This window comes from Pholcus phalangioides, unplaced genomic scaffold, assembly GCF_987345545.1.
Source record: "Pholcus phalangioides strain wild (caught in Gottingen) unplaced genomic scaffold, Ppha-v1.0 ptg000001l_1, whole genome shotgun sequence".
NCBI lineage: Eukaryota > Metazoa > Arthropoda > Arachnida > Araneae > Pholcidae > Pholcus > Pholcus phalangioides.
In genome coordinates, this window is record NW_028301594.1 from 11,361,277 (window position 1) to 11,377,579 (window position 16,303).

At 34.7% G+C, this 16,303-nt stretch overlaps 2 protein-coding genes across 2 annotated transcripts in view; both read right to left on the reverse strand.

Moving 5' to 3' along the window:
- The window catches only part of Nsun2 (tRNA (cytosine(34)-C(5))-methyltransferase Nsun2), a 31,653-nt gene extending 16,982 nt beyond the window's left edge, over positions 1 to 14,671 (reverse strand). The window contains exons 1-7 of the mRNA XM_089253801.1: positions 14,463 to 14,671; positions 5,345 to 5,413; positions 3,538 to 3,632; positions 2,480 to 2,584; positions 1,389 to 1,494; positions 1,130 to 1,201; positions 627 to 708 (exon numbers count right to left, since the gene is read on the reverse strand). Coding sequence (XP_089109927.1) covers positions 627 to 708; positions 1,130 to 1,201; positions 1,389 to 1,494; positions 2,480 to 2,584; positions 3,538 to 3,632; positions 5,345 to 5,413; positions 14,463 to 14,528 — 595 coding nt within the window. The 5' untranslated portion in view covers positions 14,529 to 14,671. The remainder of the gene's footprint in view (positions 1 to 626; positions 709 to 1,129; positions 1,202 to 1,388; positions 1,495 to 2,479; positions 2,585 to 3,537; positions 3,633 to 5,344; positions 5,414 to 14,462) is intronic.
- Positions 10,817 to 14,274, reverse strand: LOC149089879 (transcription termination factor 2-like). The gene has a single exon (XM_089253699.1). It carries the CDS (start codon positions 14,142 to 14,144, stop codon positions 10,965 to 10,967), a length of 3,180 nt encoding a protein of 1,059 aa, XP_089109825.1. The 5' UTR covers positions 14,145 to 14,274; the 3' UTR covers positions 10,817 to 10,964.
- Positions 14,672 to 16,303: the final 1,632 nt, after the last annotated feature.

Sequence of the window (16,303 nt, forward strand, 5' to 3'; positions counted from 1 at the left end):
TCATCATCATGGTGGGCAAAAAGAAATAAACATTGCTACACTGCAACTATCAATATTGGCGAATCTAAAAATGGAAAAACAATGAATGGAATGAATACTACGACTTAACCATACATGCACCTCATACATATTCCTCTACAGAATTTGTAATGAATTGAAAATTTGGAATGACTGTAGGATTGTTTCATGATGGTTGATAGGAACTCATGTAATCATCTTCATTGGATATTATCATATTTCTAGACCTATCCACTGCAGTGCTCATGTTTCTAAGAAAAAGTTCTGGGGGCTTGCACTGGTGCACAAATTAATTTTGAATTCAATTTAAAAATATAAAGGTTCAAGGTACCTGATTATTTAATCATAAGTATGTGCAGAAAGCACAGTGAACCCCCCAAACTCTAGAGCACCAAATCTTCATAGGGCCAATTTTTTTCATCTATTTTTGTTTGACAGGTAGTTCACCTCTAGCAATGAGACACCTCTCTGAAGGAAAGGTTTTCTGAGAAATCAGGGGTGGGGATTCAGCCTTTTCAGAAACATTTTAATGCACATAAAATAAAAATTATTATAGTTATTGTAAATTATATAATCACAGTATTTTCTATGACTAGCAATTCAGTTACCTGGAATTTTACCATCCTCTTTATGCAAGAATTCAATTACTTGTGCAGTTTTCGAGCCGGGAGCGGCACACATGTCTAGCACCTAGAAAAATAAAACACATGAGTTAAAAACAAAGGAGAAGGAATCTGTACAAAGTAGACGTATTTCACATCATACTGAACTTTTCTCTAATTTCAAATAATATTAACCCCTCTGCGAGGATCTCAGTACATGGTACATCACAGGCAGCAGGCCCCATTTGCAGATCCTTGTACACTGTACACCTTGCTCTTCTCTTTTGGTTGAGATTTTTTTCTATTGCACCATCATGCTTTCTGAATGTCTGTGGCTACCCTTGGTCTCTTACATTTGTTTTTGAGCCATCATAATCATTTCCTTCAATTACATTTTTGATTTAGATTTCTGAACTAGCGTGAAGGGTTAACACCTATGTGATTATTGTTTTTCATTATTAATAATTCACTGCATATCATATAATCAAGTTTTTTTTATAATTATATACCTTGTGATGAGGTTGAACATCCAACAGAATAGGTGGTATCATGCTCACAGTTTCTTGCCTACTTATATTACCCTGAAATCAAACATAAAAGACAAATCTTTTTTTCAAAATTACAACCGTGACGCAAAATCTTACAACAATACATTGCCACTTAATGAATGAACATGTAAATTCTGGTTTTATTGCAAAGAATGTGAATAAAACTTCACCGATGGGGTTAATTAGAGGATGTGTTGATATAGAAAAAAGTCTTACATACTGTTTCTGTTTCTGAAATCAAGAAATTATGCAAATGCTGAAGATTTTCTGATGTCCTTATAACAACCCGAGACAAATTCATTTGCCATGCAAGATGCTGCGGATACCTGGAGGTATTAAAAACAAACAAAAAAAAAGAAAATCAATACAGAATTAAATGCATTTTTGAGCTGATAATAATTGTTGCTAATGACAATCAAAATTTTAAAATGAAAAACAAAATATTAACTATTTTGAAATGGACTGATTTCTCTAAAAACATTACTACTTGCAGGAAGTTTGCAACTGACATTGACTGGATAACTAATTAATGCAAAATAAACAAAAGTTTTTTTTCTGCAGCACTTTAAGCACTAAGTACAGCTCTTTTTGCAACCTAGAAAGTGCTTATTAAATTTTGCTACAGCTCTCTAGAAATTTTTCATAAGTTATATGAAATATTTATCTTTTTTTTCCCACGTAACAACTAAAAAAATGTGTTATAATTTGAGCGAGTTTTTATGACCTAAAGATCAAACATCAATGCTGATAGGTTAAAAAACCTGAATGTCAGTTCTTTAACCAATCAACAACAATGTTTCATGTTTAGGTCATAAAAATCCGAGCCATAGTTAAAATCTTGCAGAGTTTGACAGCTTTTGAGTCTCCAATATTTTATTTTTTGTGATTCATCTGAAATGCAGTTTGCTTCAAAAAAAAAGAGAGAAAAAAACTAATATCTACTGTGTAAAATAACATTACATAATAATCTACTATGCAATAATCTACTCAGAACTGAATAAAAATTATTGGGAACATCTGTAATTTTGTGAAAAGTTTCTCGAGTTCCCCTATGAAACAGTCTCAGGATTTCCAAAATTCATTACACTGACATATGATTAAAAAAGTACTGTGTAATATTGGATCAAAAATATAACATTTAAAAAAAACATCATGAAAAATATTCTATGCTGGAAAACACTTAAACCGGGAAATTTTGATGGGCATTAGTGAAAGATGGGACTATTTGTACCAAGTGATAAAACGTTCCAAATGGGAACATTATAAGCGAGATCCAGTGTATTATTAAGAAATTAACTTTTTTTTACTTACCACGGAAGAGAAAATGGACGACACTTATCTGCATCATCTCCTTCTTGCTTCAATAAATTATCGAAATATTTTCCTTTTATAATGTTGAGTAATGCTTTTGCTTGTCTGCAAATAAATAAATAAATTTAAAAAATTTTATCAAGCAATTTCTCTAAATTCCAAATACACAAAAATTAATTTTCTACAATTTTCAAGAAATACCTGACCACTGTAGCTATGAAATTTTAAGGATGGGAACAAAACTAGTAGGATAGTAAGCTAGCTCTTTACATGACTCCATCTACAGTAAAATGGAGTCCCTATTTAACCAATTCTCATCATTGTCCTTAAAAACTTCGTTATAAAGAATATTTAAATAGAAATTTCTAAGTTATAAAAACGAGAAAAAACAGAGACTGAAACTTGTCTACGTAACCACTTTATTTAACTTTAACACACATCTTAAACTGTAAAAGTCTGCAATACTATGCTTTATAAACGTTTATTTTATAAAGAACACATTTTCCTAAAAATGTTCACACCTTTGTAAAGATTGAAACACGTCAAGTGTAACATTTTCTTGAAACTATAATCTCCTATGAATTGTATCAAATGCTGTTAGCATTTCTTCTTGTGAAGGTTTTTAATAATCTCTTCATTATCAACTTCATCACTCACTATAGCCCGGATTATATGCAAATGCATACATGCATATGCATTTGCATACTTTGCCCTTTTTTAGTGTATGCTCTTTCACTTTATTTATGAACAGCAAATTTGTTCATGCTCAACAAATTTATCAAGTTCTCATCAATTCATCAAGTTGTTAGTGATTAGGTTATTGTTATTTGGCTGAAAACCTGCAGACTGGAAGTGGTCGATTTTTTTTTAAATCATTTTTTTTTTTTTTAATGGTACCCTGAATTTTGTATAATGCTACCATTTTTCATATAATGAAAGAACTCTTTCAAGAAAAAATGCAATTCATTCAAACTATAAAAGTTAATAAAAACTAGAAAAACGCAATAGTCGTTTTGTTATATTGGTATAGTGAAGAACAAATACATCATACGACTCACCCCTTGTAACCAGTTATTCGGAATGACGCTGGAAGATTTTCACGCAATATGTTCATGAAGAGATCCCATTCTTCTGCTGGAATTATTCCTTGTGTCTGAAATAAAGAAAATAGAACAAAGTTGAGCAAAATGAAAAAATTTTTCCTTTGACACTTTTATTGAATGTTCATTAATCAATGCATCTTATATACTCTCAAATTAATATGCGTACACGATAAAAAAATTGAAACTTATCTACAACAACCATACTTCCATTTGTTGCTGAAAGGTTTAATTTTTTCCTCCCTTAAAAGTGATCAGTATTTTATACAGTGAAATCACAATAAAACACTACTCTGTGAACCAAGAAAAAAATATTCTTGCAGGGAGATTATCTTTATATCTCAAGAAGTAGCATTATCGGTGCTCCACGAAATTTATGCTGTTGTTAATATCTCTTCTGAAGCATTATTGGTTACCACCAGAAAATTACAAATTTACTATCAGAATCCCATTCTACTGAAATAACACAAGATAACCTAGTTTCTCATTCGCACAGCTTGCATATGGGATTCATTACCTGATGAGATTGTAATGAAGCCTACAATCCATCAGTTCAAGGCTGCCTTAAAAAATCATAATCTGTCACCGCATCTTTGATGCAAATTCTTTTTTTTTTTTGCCAAGAATTTTCAATGTTTTTATCATTTCTGAGCCAGCTACTGTTATGTTGTTGTAGTTTTAACTTTTCACATTGTATTCTTTTACGTAATTTTATATACGCACTTATAACTACTAAATAGCTGTAAAACATTTTTATTTTAGTTTTTACTTCTTGTTTATTTTTATTTTACTTGTTTATTTTATTTCATTCGTTTGTCTATTTTATTTTTTGTGTGCCTTCACCCCCCTCCCCCCCCCCCTTGTGATGTAAGTGCTGATCTGCCATTCACAAATATTGTAAATAAATAAATAAAATGCACTTGCAAGTATTTATTCACCATAAAACACCATAATTGATTAGTTGATTAATAAAATTCAGTTACATGTTTTGTCCCTTGTAAAGAGATTTACTGCAACACACTGCTGTGCACTACACAGAAAGAAGCAACACTGATTAACTTCATTAACACTTTCTGTGATCAAGTTGTGCAAAATATATGTTATTTGATTTCCTCGGAAGAACAAAAATGGGTGACGAGTTAAAAATAGATTGAAGGTGATTTCAAGCAAGATTTAAAAAAAAACCATTGTAAAGGTTTCAAAATCTCTTTAAAAATATCATTGCAGAGGGATTTATCATAATAAAAGATACCATAGCATCAAGGAGTTTAACATTGTACTATAGGCAATTCTAACAAAGATTTGAAGGAGAAAAAAATGTTGTAGAGGGTTTTCTTGTTATATAAAGTATCTTTATAGCAAAAATTCACTGTACATGAAAAATTTTGTTAAGAATTACACTGAAAACAAACACACCCCCACACAGAGTTACAATGTAGATACACCTTTCCACAAAAGTAGTCCAGAATATCCAGAGTTGGAAACTCTGGCTCTTTGAACCTCTTCTACTACTATGATATTTTCCACATAGAATAGGCTACATATTCAGTGTGGTACCTTGACTTCTTAATTCATTCTTGAAAGTTATTAGTGTCATGAAAAATCTTGAATTCCAATTCTATATTCCCTATACGTGGAGATTCATTGGTTTTTATTAGCACATAGCCCTGTATCCACTAAAGAAACTTTTAAAACATGATCCATTCATCCAATCAACACTCATAATTCTTAGAGCAATTTTACAAACATTGTGAAATCGACTCACCTTATAATATGTCTCAAATTTCTGGTTTGATTTTATTATATCACTGTAACCTTTTCTTTCCGGTTCTTCCTATACATAAGGTTCATAAAAAAATAAGTAAATCAAAGAAAAGTTTTAATGGTAAAAATTTGATTCGTCCAGAAATTATACAAAAATGAAACAATGGCAAACCCATTGCACATTTTTATTTTAATGTGATGGGTTTGCACATCTCATATCATCTGTGATACATCAGCTTTTTTTTTGTACCTTGTGTTCATCCTTTTATGGAAATTTTTCTATGATTATTTTGAGATTATGATTTTCCATAAATTTCCATAAAGAGATGTAAATTCTCGAGAAATAATAATAATCTCCAGGAGAATATTCTCTGGAAGGACTATTGTAAATAACTTGAGAATATTCTCATATTCTCAATGAGAATTTTCTCTAGAATGATTACTATTATAAATTACTGGAGAATATCCTAATCGAAAATATTAGAACTATTCTCAAGTTATTTATAACAGTCCTTCCAGAGAATATTCTCCATCCCCATCTCCCTCCCCGTCAAGAAGATGGGAAATATTGAAGTTTGTAGTCCAGAATATTAAACTTTAAAAGCAAGAAAATGAAACCATTCTGGCTCTGAATTGCACAATTCACAAAGAAATACGAGATATAAAATTTAAGTATATTTAATTGAAAAAAATACCAGTTCTGTATCTTCTTAGAATGAAGGTGGCTATAAGAATAGTTTCCTTCGCCAATCAACTTTGATTTGAACTAATTTCTGAAAATTCATATAATTTTAAAATAATCTTTAAGGTTTTAATCTTAAGGTTTCTAAAATCTTCATAACCAAACTTTTAAAACCTCTCATCATCACCAACCAAATATTCTGGGAATATGCTTGAACTAAAAGTTGTCATTATATGAGGTGATCATGCCTATAATACTTTTGTTTCGATTGTTTCAGGCAATGAAAACTGAATTATACCTATTTCATAATATAAACAAAATTAGTAATTTTTCTTCAATATTTAAAAGAAAAATGAATATTCTTGATTGTTTCCTAATTTTCACATCCAGAAGAATATTCTCGTTCTCTGAGATTCTCACCTTACATCTCTAGGAAAACCGTTTAATTTGTTCCAGAAATGGCCTAAAATTTGAAGATAAGTTTCATAAAACACTAAGAAGCACTGTAAGAAGTACAAATACTGATGGAAGGACAAGATAAACAACTTCACAATTGGATGAAGAAGAATTTATAGACAGATGAGATACAATGCGATGCTGACACAATATGAAAATTCAAGTATTTCCATCCTCACTTCAGAAAATGGAAGGCAGCATGAACACAAAACAAGTGTATCTTGACAACATAAATATGTTAGGGCCACACATACACTCAGAACACATATTCTCTCTGGTATGTGAAAATTTGATTCGTTAGAAATTCCATACAGGAATGTATACGAGGTGCATGTACAGTTAAGTAGTAGTAGTAGACAGATGAGATACTGAACAGATCTTTTATTTTGCATTACATAGGCTATGCATTTGAGTTTGTGAGCCATAGTGGAAAATAAAGTGTGAAAGGTGGTTTGTTATGTGATATTAGTCAGCTCATTAATCTCTCACACATAGAAAAGATAAGTAAGAAAGTAAAGTGGAAAAGATAAGCTCTCAGATTATCCAGAATGTTGAGGTTGGTATCAAGAGTCTTACTATATATATCCACTGAAACCATTCGAATCTTTGAGGCTCACTCCCCCCACTTTTAAATACATTTTCTTTCAGCTTAATCATTCATTTCACATGAAATGGTTAAAAATCTTTCTGAAAGAGAAAAAAAAGAGATATATCTGGAAAGAGATTACGAGTTGGAAATAAATAAATTTGGCTCCAGTGACAGTTACTCACTGGATTCATTGTGACTAGGCATAAAAATTTAGCTCACGATGCGGCTGTTTTATGTTAGCACATACATCCATATCAACTGAAATGTTTGTTAGCCAAAGCAGAAAATTGTGGGAAAAAAATCTTTGTTCGCCCAAGAACTTGTAAGTCAAAGCAACATTGTATAAGACTGCGGCTTGACAAATCAAAGAAAAATTTAGGTGCCGGCCAAATTTCTCATGAGCCAAGAAAAGCGGCAAATATAAAGGCATTGTTGACATACTCAGAGAGCACGACCAGCTCCCTCCATATTGTTAATTTTGTTGCCATCCTACATCAATACTTGCATGTTTAATGTTATGTACTTTTGTGTAAATTAATCGTGATTACACAATTCTTGTTTACTGCGTGCCAAAGATTTTCAGTAGTCCAATTGATCATCAATCATTTTTGTTGCACATTGTCATTTTCTGCACACGAGGGCTAATTAGACCAGGACCTACAATTTATTGCCGATTCCGAATGGCAGGCTTGTTTTTATACTCATCGAGAGGTTGGTAAGCTAACCCCTCCATGGGAGACCGTTTTTTTTGTTGTACCCGTGTCAGGAAAGTTTTCTGACAAGGATGAACCAGGGGGTGTACCACCTTCCGATTCTTAATAACCAATCATCCATACGTAAGAATCGGTTCGTAAGAATCACGTTAAGAATCGAGCTCCGAATGCAACCACGGTGTGATTGTTAAAAGTTATTCTTAAGGTCACGTGACGATGGACAGGCCGATAAATTTCCCTTTTGGGGAATTTCACCATTAGCCAATCAGCGCCCAGCTAAAAATTAACAACTTGTTGTTGACAAGATGGAGGAAAAGAAATTTTAGAGCAACGCTAGCCTGAAAAAATGGCGGAGATTATTTCAGCAAATGTTGAATACGGTTTTGAAGAAATGATAAATACATAATATTTTTTTAACATGTTGCAGTAAAAAACAAACATATCCATACTTAATCATCCGATATGATTCGAATCAAAGATTCATCCCACGTTCACTGGGATGGATCCCTGCCAGCCTCCATGAAGAGGGGCCATGCTATAGGGCCTATATGTTATGGTGAAAGTGATAAAGAGCTGTTATTATATGAATAATCACCGGCCATTTCGGTAAGTTTGATAAATTTTGCTCATATACCGTGAATCTATCACATTTGTAGGTCATTATGCATAATTGCCAAACCATGGTTAATGTGATAAATGAGTCATCGTTGTGTTTACATTACGTATGTAAGTGAAGCTAAATTATAAGACTAACAATAATTTTTATAATATGCTTCATGTTTCTTTAAATTAATTGTCATGGTGAAATGAACGTGGTACTGTGCATGTATTGCATAGCTGCTTCGTGGTCAAATAACAATAATAATGATCAGATAATACATCAATATTAAAAATGGTCATCGCTTTTGTAATGTTGGCTTTTTCACGTACACCGAAGCATGTGGGAAAAAAAAATGCATCAGCAGGTTAATAATGATTTTAAATTTATGTGCAATTATATTTCCGCCGATTATAGAGCTTTATCTCGCATATTTTGTGGGATAAATTCAGTTTTCTCTCAAGTTTTAAACTAATAAAAAATTTCAAATCTACAAGTTCTCATAACATGAAAAAAATTGTATTTACGACTCATCGATCATGATATTTATGGATTGAAAATTTGAGAATTATGCATAATCACTGGTAAATGTGATAAATGTAGCAAAATTTATCAAACTTTATTGAAATAATCTGATATTTTATCACTATTATCAACATATATGTGCTGTATATAGACTCTAACACTGTTTTCAACTCTCCCACGCAACCTTCAGATAACTTTTCGATATAACTTTAAAAAGTCTGACGAATTCCTTATTTGGAAATAAAAATGCATTCTTAATTATTTTTTTTTCTATTTCTTAAAATATGAATCATAAAAAAACTTCTATTAAAGAAAGAATTTAAGTTATCTCGCGCATAGAAGAAAAAAATTGTTTACCAAGAATGAAGCTAAGAAGTGGGTAGCCTTGGTTCTTAACTATCGATTCTTAACTATGGAACAAAAACGATTCTTAGTTAAGAATGTGGTAGCAAAGTTCTCTCTCGATTCTTAACTAAAGATCAAATCCATAGTTAAGAAGCGGATTCTTATTAAGAATCAGAAGGTGGTACATCCCCAGGTATCAAACTCGCAATACCTCTAAACATCCTTTGGTACTTTAGGCGAGTATCTTATCAACCGGGCTAGCGCCCCATAGTCCAACTAGATCAAGATTAAACTGTTATGCTTATGTATACATAGTAATTGTGAAGAGTATACATTATATATATGCATATATATGCTGGGAATATATGCATTGCATTATATTCCCAGCTTATTGTCTTTCCAGTACTAAGAGCTAAGAGTTGTACTAATTATTTAGTACAGTAGTTAACCTTCAGTAGTTATGTGACAATTTTGTCTGAGTCAGGCTGAGGCACAAGTACTAATCCGGCTAGATCGGAAATCAGTTTTTAATATAATGAATCTTAATCAAAATTAATTTTACTAAAACTTGAGCTCAATTCAGCCAATTTGGTGATTTCAACAATCATGGAAAGTTATTGATGAAACTTGAACTATTTAAATGTTGACCAGTATTAGGCAGTGTCTAGGCTAGTTGGTCCTCCATGTTCCTCTTCCATGGCTGTTAATATCTGCTCTGCACAAAAAACCTGGTATAAATACATTGAGAGTGAGAGCTGTGATTCCTTGAGGTTCCCTGTGATCTATTACTCCAATTGTGATGGATCTCTCACAGTGACTGGAAGGACTTTCTTTCTCCTAGGCAGAAGGATGTACAGTGAAACCTGTATGAAACGGAACATCAACAGATTCAAATAATATTCTTTTTAGACAGATTTTCGTTTTATAAAGGGGCAAATAGAAGCTAATAATTGAACAGACTATATTTTGATTCTGTTTCAAGACAGGTTTCCATCACATACAGAGTCCGTCTTAGACAGGTTTCCCTGTACTAGGACTATCTGAACTTGCTTGAGCATCCAGCAGCAAGGTGGTGTTGAAGTGCACAGACTGCCATCGATCATTGGGTGAGACCTTTCTTATTTGCTACGAGACACATTCAGAATGTACAGCATAATCAAGAAACGGAACCAGATGCCTAACATGAAAAATGTTTAATTTGGATTCTTAATCTAACTGTAAAAAAATAAGTGTTGTCATTAAATTTTTTGACTGAAAAATCAATTTTGTCTATTCCTTTCCTGCCTGTGAACTTAGTTGATAGCTAGGAATACGGGACTGTAGCTAGGGAGGCTACATCATAGCTAAGTGCGGCTGTCCGTAGAAACTACAGACAATCAATCTGTAGTAGTTGGAAACTCAGTATATACATGGCATCTAAATTCAATTTACTAACTCAACAAATCAGGTAGAAAAAGTGAATGGCTCAAATTACGTTGACTCAATTTCTAAGATGAAAAAGAAATTGAACTAACAGCGAAAGAAAAACTGAACAGATATAACCACATAAAACACGCATAAAAAAACTAACAATTTTAATACATGTTTGATCACAAACAAGTGAAGCAATTGTTAAAATATATTGAATCGATGGGTTAATCTTGATCATAAAAAATACAATAGCAAGAACCTTTGGTCCTCTACTACATTAAGTGTACACGTTTAAAAAAAAAATCAAAGTTTGAATAGCTCGCGTATATCTTCATAAGTTACATGATCCCTAACATTTTTTCCACCGCTGAGTACGTTCTTCGCCAAACGTTTCTTCTCTGTCTGCATTTCAACGATTTTCTCCTCGATAGTGTCTTTGCAAACAAACTTGTGTATGAAAACCTCTTTGTGCTGTCCAACTCTATAAACTCTATCGCAGACTTGCGTTTCTAGGGCTGGATTCCAGTGAAGATCCAAAAGAAACAGGTGATTACCTCCAATGAGATTCAATCCTACGCCGCCAGCTTTGAGGGACAAAAGGATGATGGGAGCTCCTTTGGGATTGAAGTTGAAATCCTCTATTACAGCAACCAGTGTCTCTGGTTTCATCCCACCTTTAATCATATTGTACTCAATGTTACTGGCCTCCAAATGAGTTGCTACGATATTAAGCATCGAAACCCACTGCGACACGACAACGCTTTTGTCTTTTCCATTCGACGTAACCGATATTTCTTTCAGCTTCTTCAATAACTTGTGAATTTTACTACTCTGCTTAGAGGTAGGAAAACTCGACAGACTCTCGTTAAATGTCAAATCAATTGCGCTGTCATTATCACCAAAGGCATCTTTCTTCTTTTCGCTGATATTGAGTGAGGAAAAATCGTTCAGAACGTCAGATATCGAGCTTTCGGAATGATCCTCAACTTCAGAGCCCAACAGAGAAGGATGGTTACAGCACTGTTGTAATCGCAACAAAAGCACTACAACTTTAGCAGAAGAACACTGATTATTTCCAGACTTTTTCGATACTGCACCTTGGTTCTTTGCGGAAGCTTTAGTCCCTTGTTCGTGACAAAGAATTTTTTGTCGAGACCTCGAGAATATATTCTCATACAAATCCCTTTCCGACTCTGATAACGCCACAGTATGCAAGAATGTGTACTTTTTTGGTAGTTTCACCAAAGGGATCCCGTTCTCGTCCACTTGATTTTTGCACCTTCGATACAATATGCTCTTCACCAGTGCATCGCGTCTTTCTTTACTGCGTTCAGAGAGATCGCTGATCAACTTTTTCCAAATTTTATGCTCATCAAAAGGAGCACAGCGGAGAAATTTCAACAAGCTGTACATGTCCGCCAAGTCGTTGTGGATAGGTGTACCGGTGACGGCCCACCTACTATTTGATTTGATCTCATACATCCACAGGGCAGTGATTGACTTGTGATTCTTTATCACATGCGCTTCATCAAGAATCGTGCGATTCCAGGCGATAATAAGAACCGGAGAGATTATGCCCTTCGTTTTCATAGCTTGTCCCTCTGTACGAAGAAGTTCATATGAGGAAATCACTACATCATGCTGAGCGATATAGGTGGCATCTCTTCGACGATTTGCTCCTTGGTACATAAGCACTTTCAAAGACCTCTCTTTACAATGTCGGCTTATTTCGCTGTTCCACTGACGAATCAAACTCGCTGGACAAACAACTAAAGTACCACCACATACATCTCCATTCTCTTTACATCGATCTGTATCGCTCTTAAACGATTTCAATATCAGGCTGATCATTGTCAAAGTCTTTCCCAGGCCCATATCATCCGCAAAGATGCCACCAGCTGGCACTTGCGTCTCCCTCCATAACAACCAAGACAATGCTTGCCTTTGATGCTTCATCAGTCCAGTTTTCAATTCAGGGGGATCTGACTCTTCATCAGTTGGGGACGGACAGCTTTTCAACGAACCGTGAATTGTCAAGACTGCATCTTTTTTAGCATTGGCAAGTTTCTGCTCGTCAATGAATGAAGTCCCCAGTTTCTGGTACATTCTAAGTTGATTAATTAGCAGATGTTCAGGTAGAGGAGCAGCTTCGGTCAGTTTGATCCCTTTTTTAACTGAAGATTCAGATCTGTAAGCTTTAAATGATGGGGAGTTGTGAAACTGCGTCACCGGATATGGCTCAACTTTTTTACTTAAATCACTGAACGATAGCAGTTTCTCTGGGCTTTCATCATCTTGTTGGACAGAAGCGGATTTCACGCTTGAACTAGATACTCTTACAGTGGGATCAGTGTTATACTTTGACAATATCTCGAAATTTCTTTTCTCGTCACCCGTAATCTCTCTTATACTGATAAGATTTGGCTTTCGTACTGCAGCTACTTTTATACTCCGTTTATGGTCCAAATCTTCATTCGCTGATGGCTCATTTTCATTGCTCTTGGACCTCATATCAATGGGATTTGGCTTTCGTAATGCTTCTACTTTCGTGCCATGCTTATGGTCCATACCTTCATTCAATGATGGCTCGTTTTCATCAATCCTGGGCCTTATATCAATGGGATTTGGCTTTCGTAATGCCGCTACTTTTGTACTCCGTTTATGGTCCAAATCTTCATTCACTGATAGCTTGTTTTCACAGCTTTTGGACACACATTGCTCAAGGCTATTTCTTCCAGCACCTTTATTTCTAAATTCCCTTGAAAGCTCCTCTCCTTGCTCTGGAACATTTCTGAGGATAGAGTCTTTCTCATGAATGGACAGTTTTTCAATCTCAGTCTCTAGATTTTCAATCACCTTCTTCAATTTTGCACCACCATCAGGTAGTTTATCTTTCACTTCGGCGTAGACTTTTTTCTGTTGGGATAACTCCACACGTAGACTGTCAACGGAAGCTGTACTCCATTTATGGTCCAAATCTTCATTCGCTGATGGCTCATTTTCATTGCTCTTGGACCTTATATCAATGGGATTTGGCTTTCGTAATGCTTCTACTTTCGTACCATGCTTATGGTCTATACCTTCATTCAATGATGGCTTGTTTTCACCAATCCTGGACCTTACATCAATGGGATTTGGCTTTCGTAATGCCGCTACTTTCGTACTCCATTTATGGTCCAAATCTTCATTCACTGATAGCTTGTTTTCACAGCTTTTGGACACACATTGCTCAAGGCTATTTCTTCCAGCACCTTTATTCCTAAGGTCCCTTGAAAGCTCCTCTTCTTGCTCTGGAACATTTCTGAGGATACAGTCTTTCTCATGAATGGACAGTTTTTCAATCTCAGTCTCTAGATTTTCAATCACCTTCTTCAATTTTGCACCACCATCAGGTAGTTTGTCTTTCACTTCGGCGTAGACTTTTTTCTTTTTGGATAACTCCACATGTAGACTGTCAACTGAAGCTGTACTTCTGGATGCCATGGTTTAATTCGGATTAAAAACGAATAACAAACTTACTTAAAATGAAATTTTTATTTAAGGGATTAGCTATAGCCGTTGAAAATAATGAATGTTGAATGAAAGGATATATGTGATATATCACAGTGATTTCACAAGCAAAACCGAAATCAACTGATAATCTGAAGCTCCTCGGCGAGCCGCTATGACATAACAACAAATGAAATAACGCTTATCATTATTAGTTTCATTCGTTACTGATAAGAGCTGCTCTGCGATTGGCTGTTTTGACCGTTGCTAGCGCGCCATGATTACGAGTAAGATCCGCATGGGCCAACTCACCTTTTTCGCAGAACTTGTCGCTGATTTTTCTTTGCGGAATAAATGCTTCTTCCTTTTTCTTCCCATTACAAGTGCGACGTTGCGGAAATTTTGTAAATATTTTAACGTTTTTCAATGAGACAAGTTTCAACGTAAAAATAATCAAAAAGTGACTTTTTTCCCTTTTCCGCGCTTACTATTGTTTACATTTCACAAACAACGTGGGCTACAGCTCATGTTGTACATATCGCCCTGTAAGAAATTCATACCAATAGTAAAAGTTTCTATAGATGGCGCTCAGAACTCGATGAAAAGAAATCATTTTACATTTATGTAAACCATAAATGAATAAAAAATAAAATAATCTCGATTTCTAAAAAATCGTTTTATATCCGTATCGCAAATCGGATATGCGATTTGTATGTAAGAGCAATTTTTTTTTCTAGATTTCGAAAACGGTCCACATATTTTTTTTCAGGTTGGAAAACTTTTGATATAGATGGCAGCACTAACTAATATGCGTAGATTAGTCATAATTTCAGAAATCTTCCTTGCCTTGCCTTTCACAACTCAAAGCGTATTAAAGACGCTTTGTCACAGATGGTGTCACCAGGGCCGTCTTAAGAGCATCACGGGCCCCCGGGCCAAGTGATTTTTCTGAGGCCCTACCTGGCGAATTCTCGAAAAATTCTACTTCTCATTTTTCTGAGGCGCCAGTGCAGTGTCCGGGTGGGCCCATGCGTTAAGACGGCACTGGGTGTCCATTCAACTCACACAACTCTTGCATATTTGGGGTTTGTTTACTAGATTCCTAAACTCAGAAATGAGGTCACTGGCAGGCGTTCTCTTGGCAACATCAATTATATATGTTTAAACAGATGGCGACACCGTTTACGTTTTTTTTAATGGAAGAAAGAAAGAGGTAATCCAGTAGCCATCTCTAACAAATAGGCCTCGGGGAGCCAACCGGGCTGGGGTCTCGGTTTATATAGGGCGAGTCCATATTAATCAATTTGTTGTTATGATTTTGCAGTTTGACTGCCATAAGCGGATCTTTCCCCTCCTCCCCCCCAAACGGGGGACGGCAATTCACCAAAAGTGTATATAAGTGAATGGGGGCGGGGTGAATATCCACCTCCGTCATCCCAACTATATCAATATTAACTTTTTTTCACTGAACGAGGAGAGGAGCGATCACCCCTATCACCCTTCCCTCGTAACCACCTGTGTCCAGTCAGCACCAGTGCTGACTGGACACAGGTGGTTACGATATATATAGACAGGTACTAACAATATTTCTTTGAGATAAGTTTTAGAATGTGGGGGGGGGGGGGGATTCTGTGGATTTTTTTCTAATGTATTTCTAAAGAACCTTTGAATAAAAATGCAGATTTAAAAGAAAAAAGTTATAATTAAAAAGTTTTATGCAAAGAAGCTGGTGGCATTTTCAAAAAAAGCACTATTTTTGAAATATATTTGTTACTACTTGAATCACATCTTAGCGTAGAATGTTATGCATCTGTGTACGAATGAAAATCGTGCAATCATCAATATCCAATCCATAGTGGAAGGAGCAAAGTAAAGTATATTTGTTCATATTCATTCGCTATTTTTTTCTTCCCTTTAATAAAATACACACTACATATGAAAAAAAAAGTTCCGTTTACATAATTTATTATTTTTTTATAAATGACTGAAAATATTTAGTGAGTATTGCATGTGTCTATCTTGTATGTATTGCATGTGTCTATCTTGTATGTATTGCATGTGTCTATCTTGTATGTATTGCATGTGTCTATCTTGTATGTATTGCATGTGTCTATCTTGTATGTATTGCATGTGTCTATCTTGTATGTATTGCA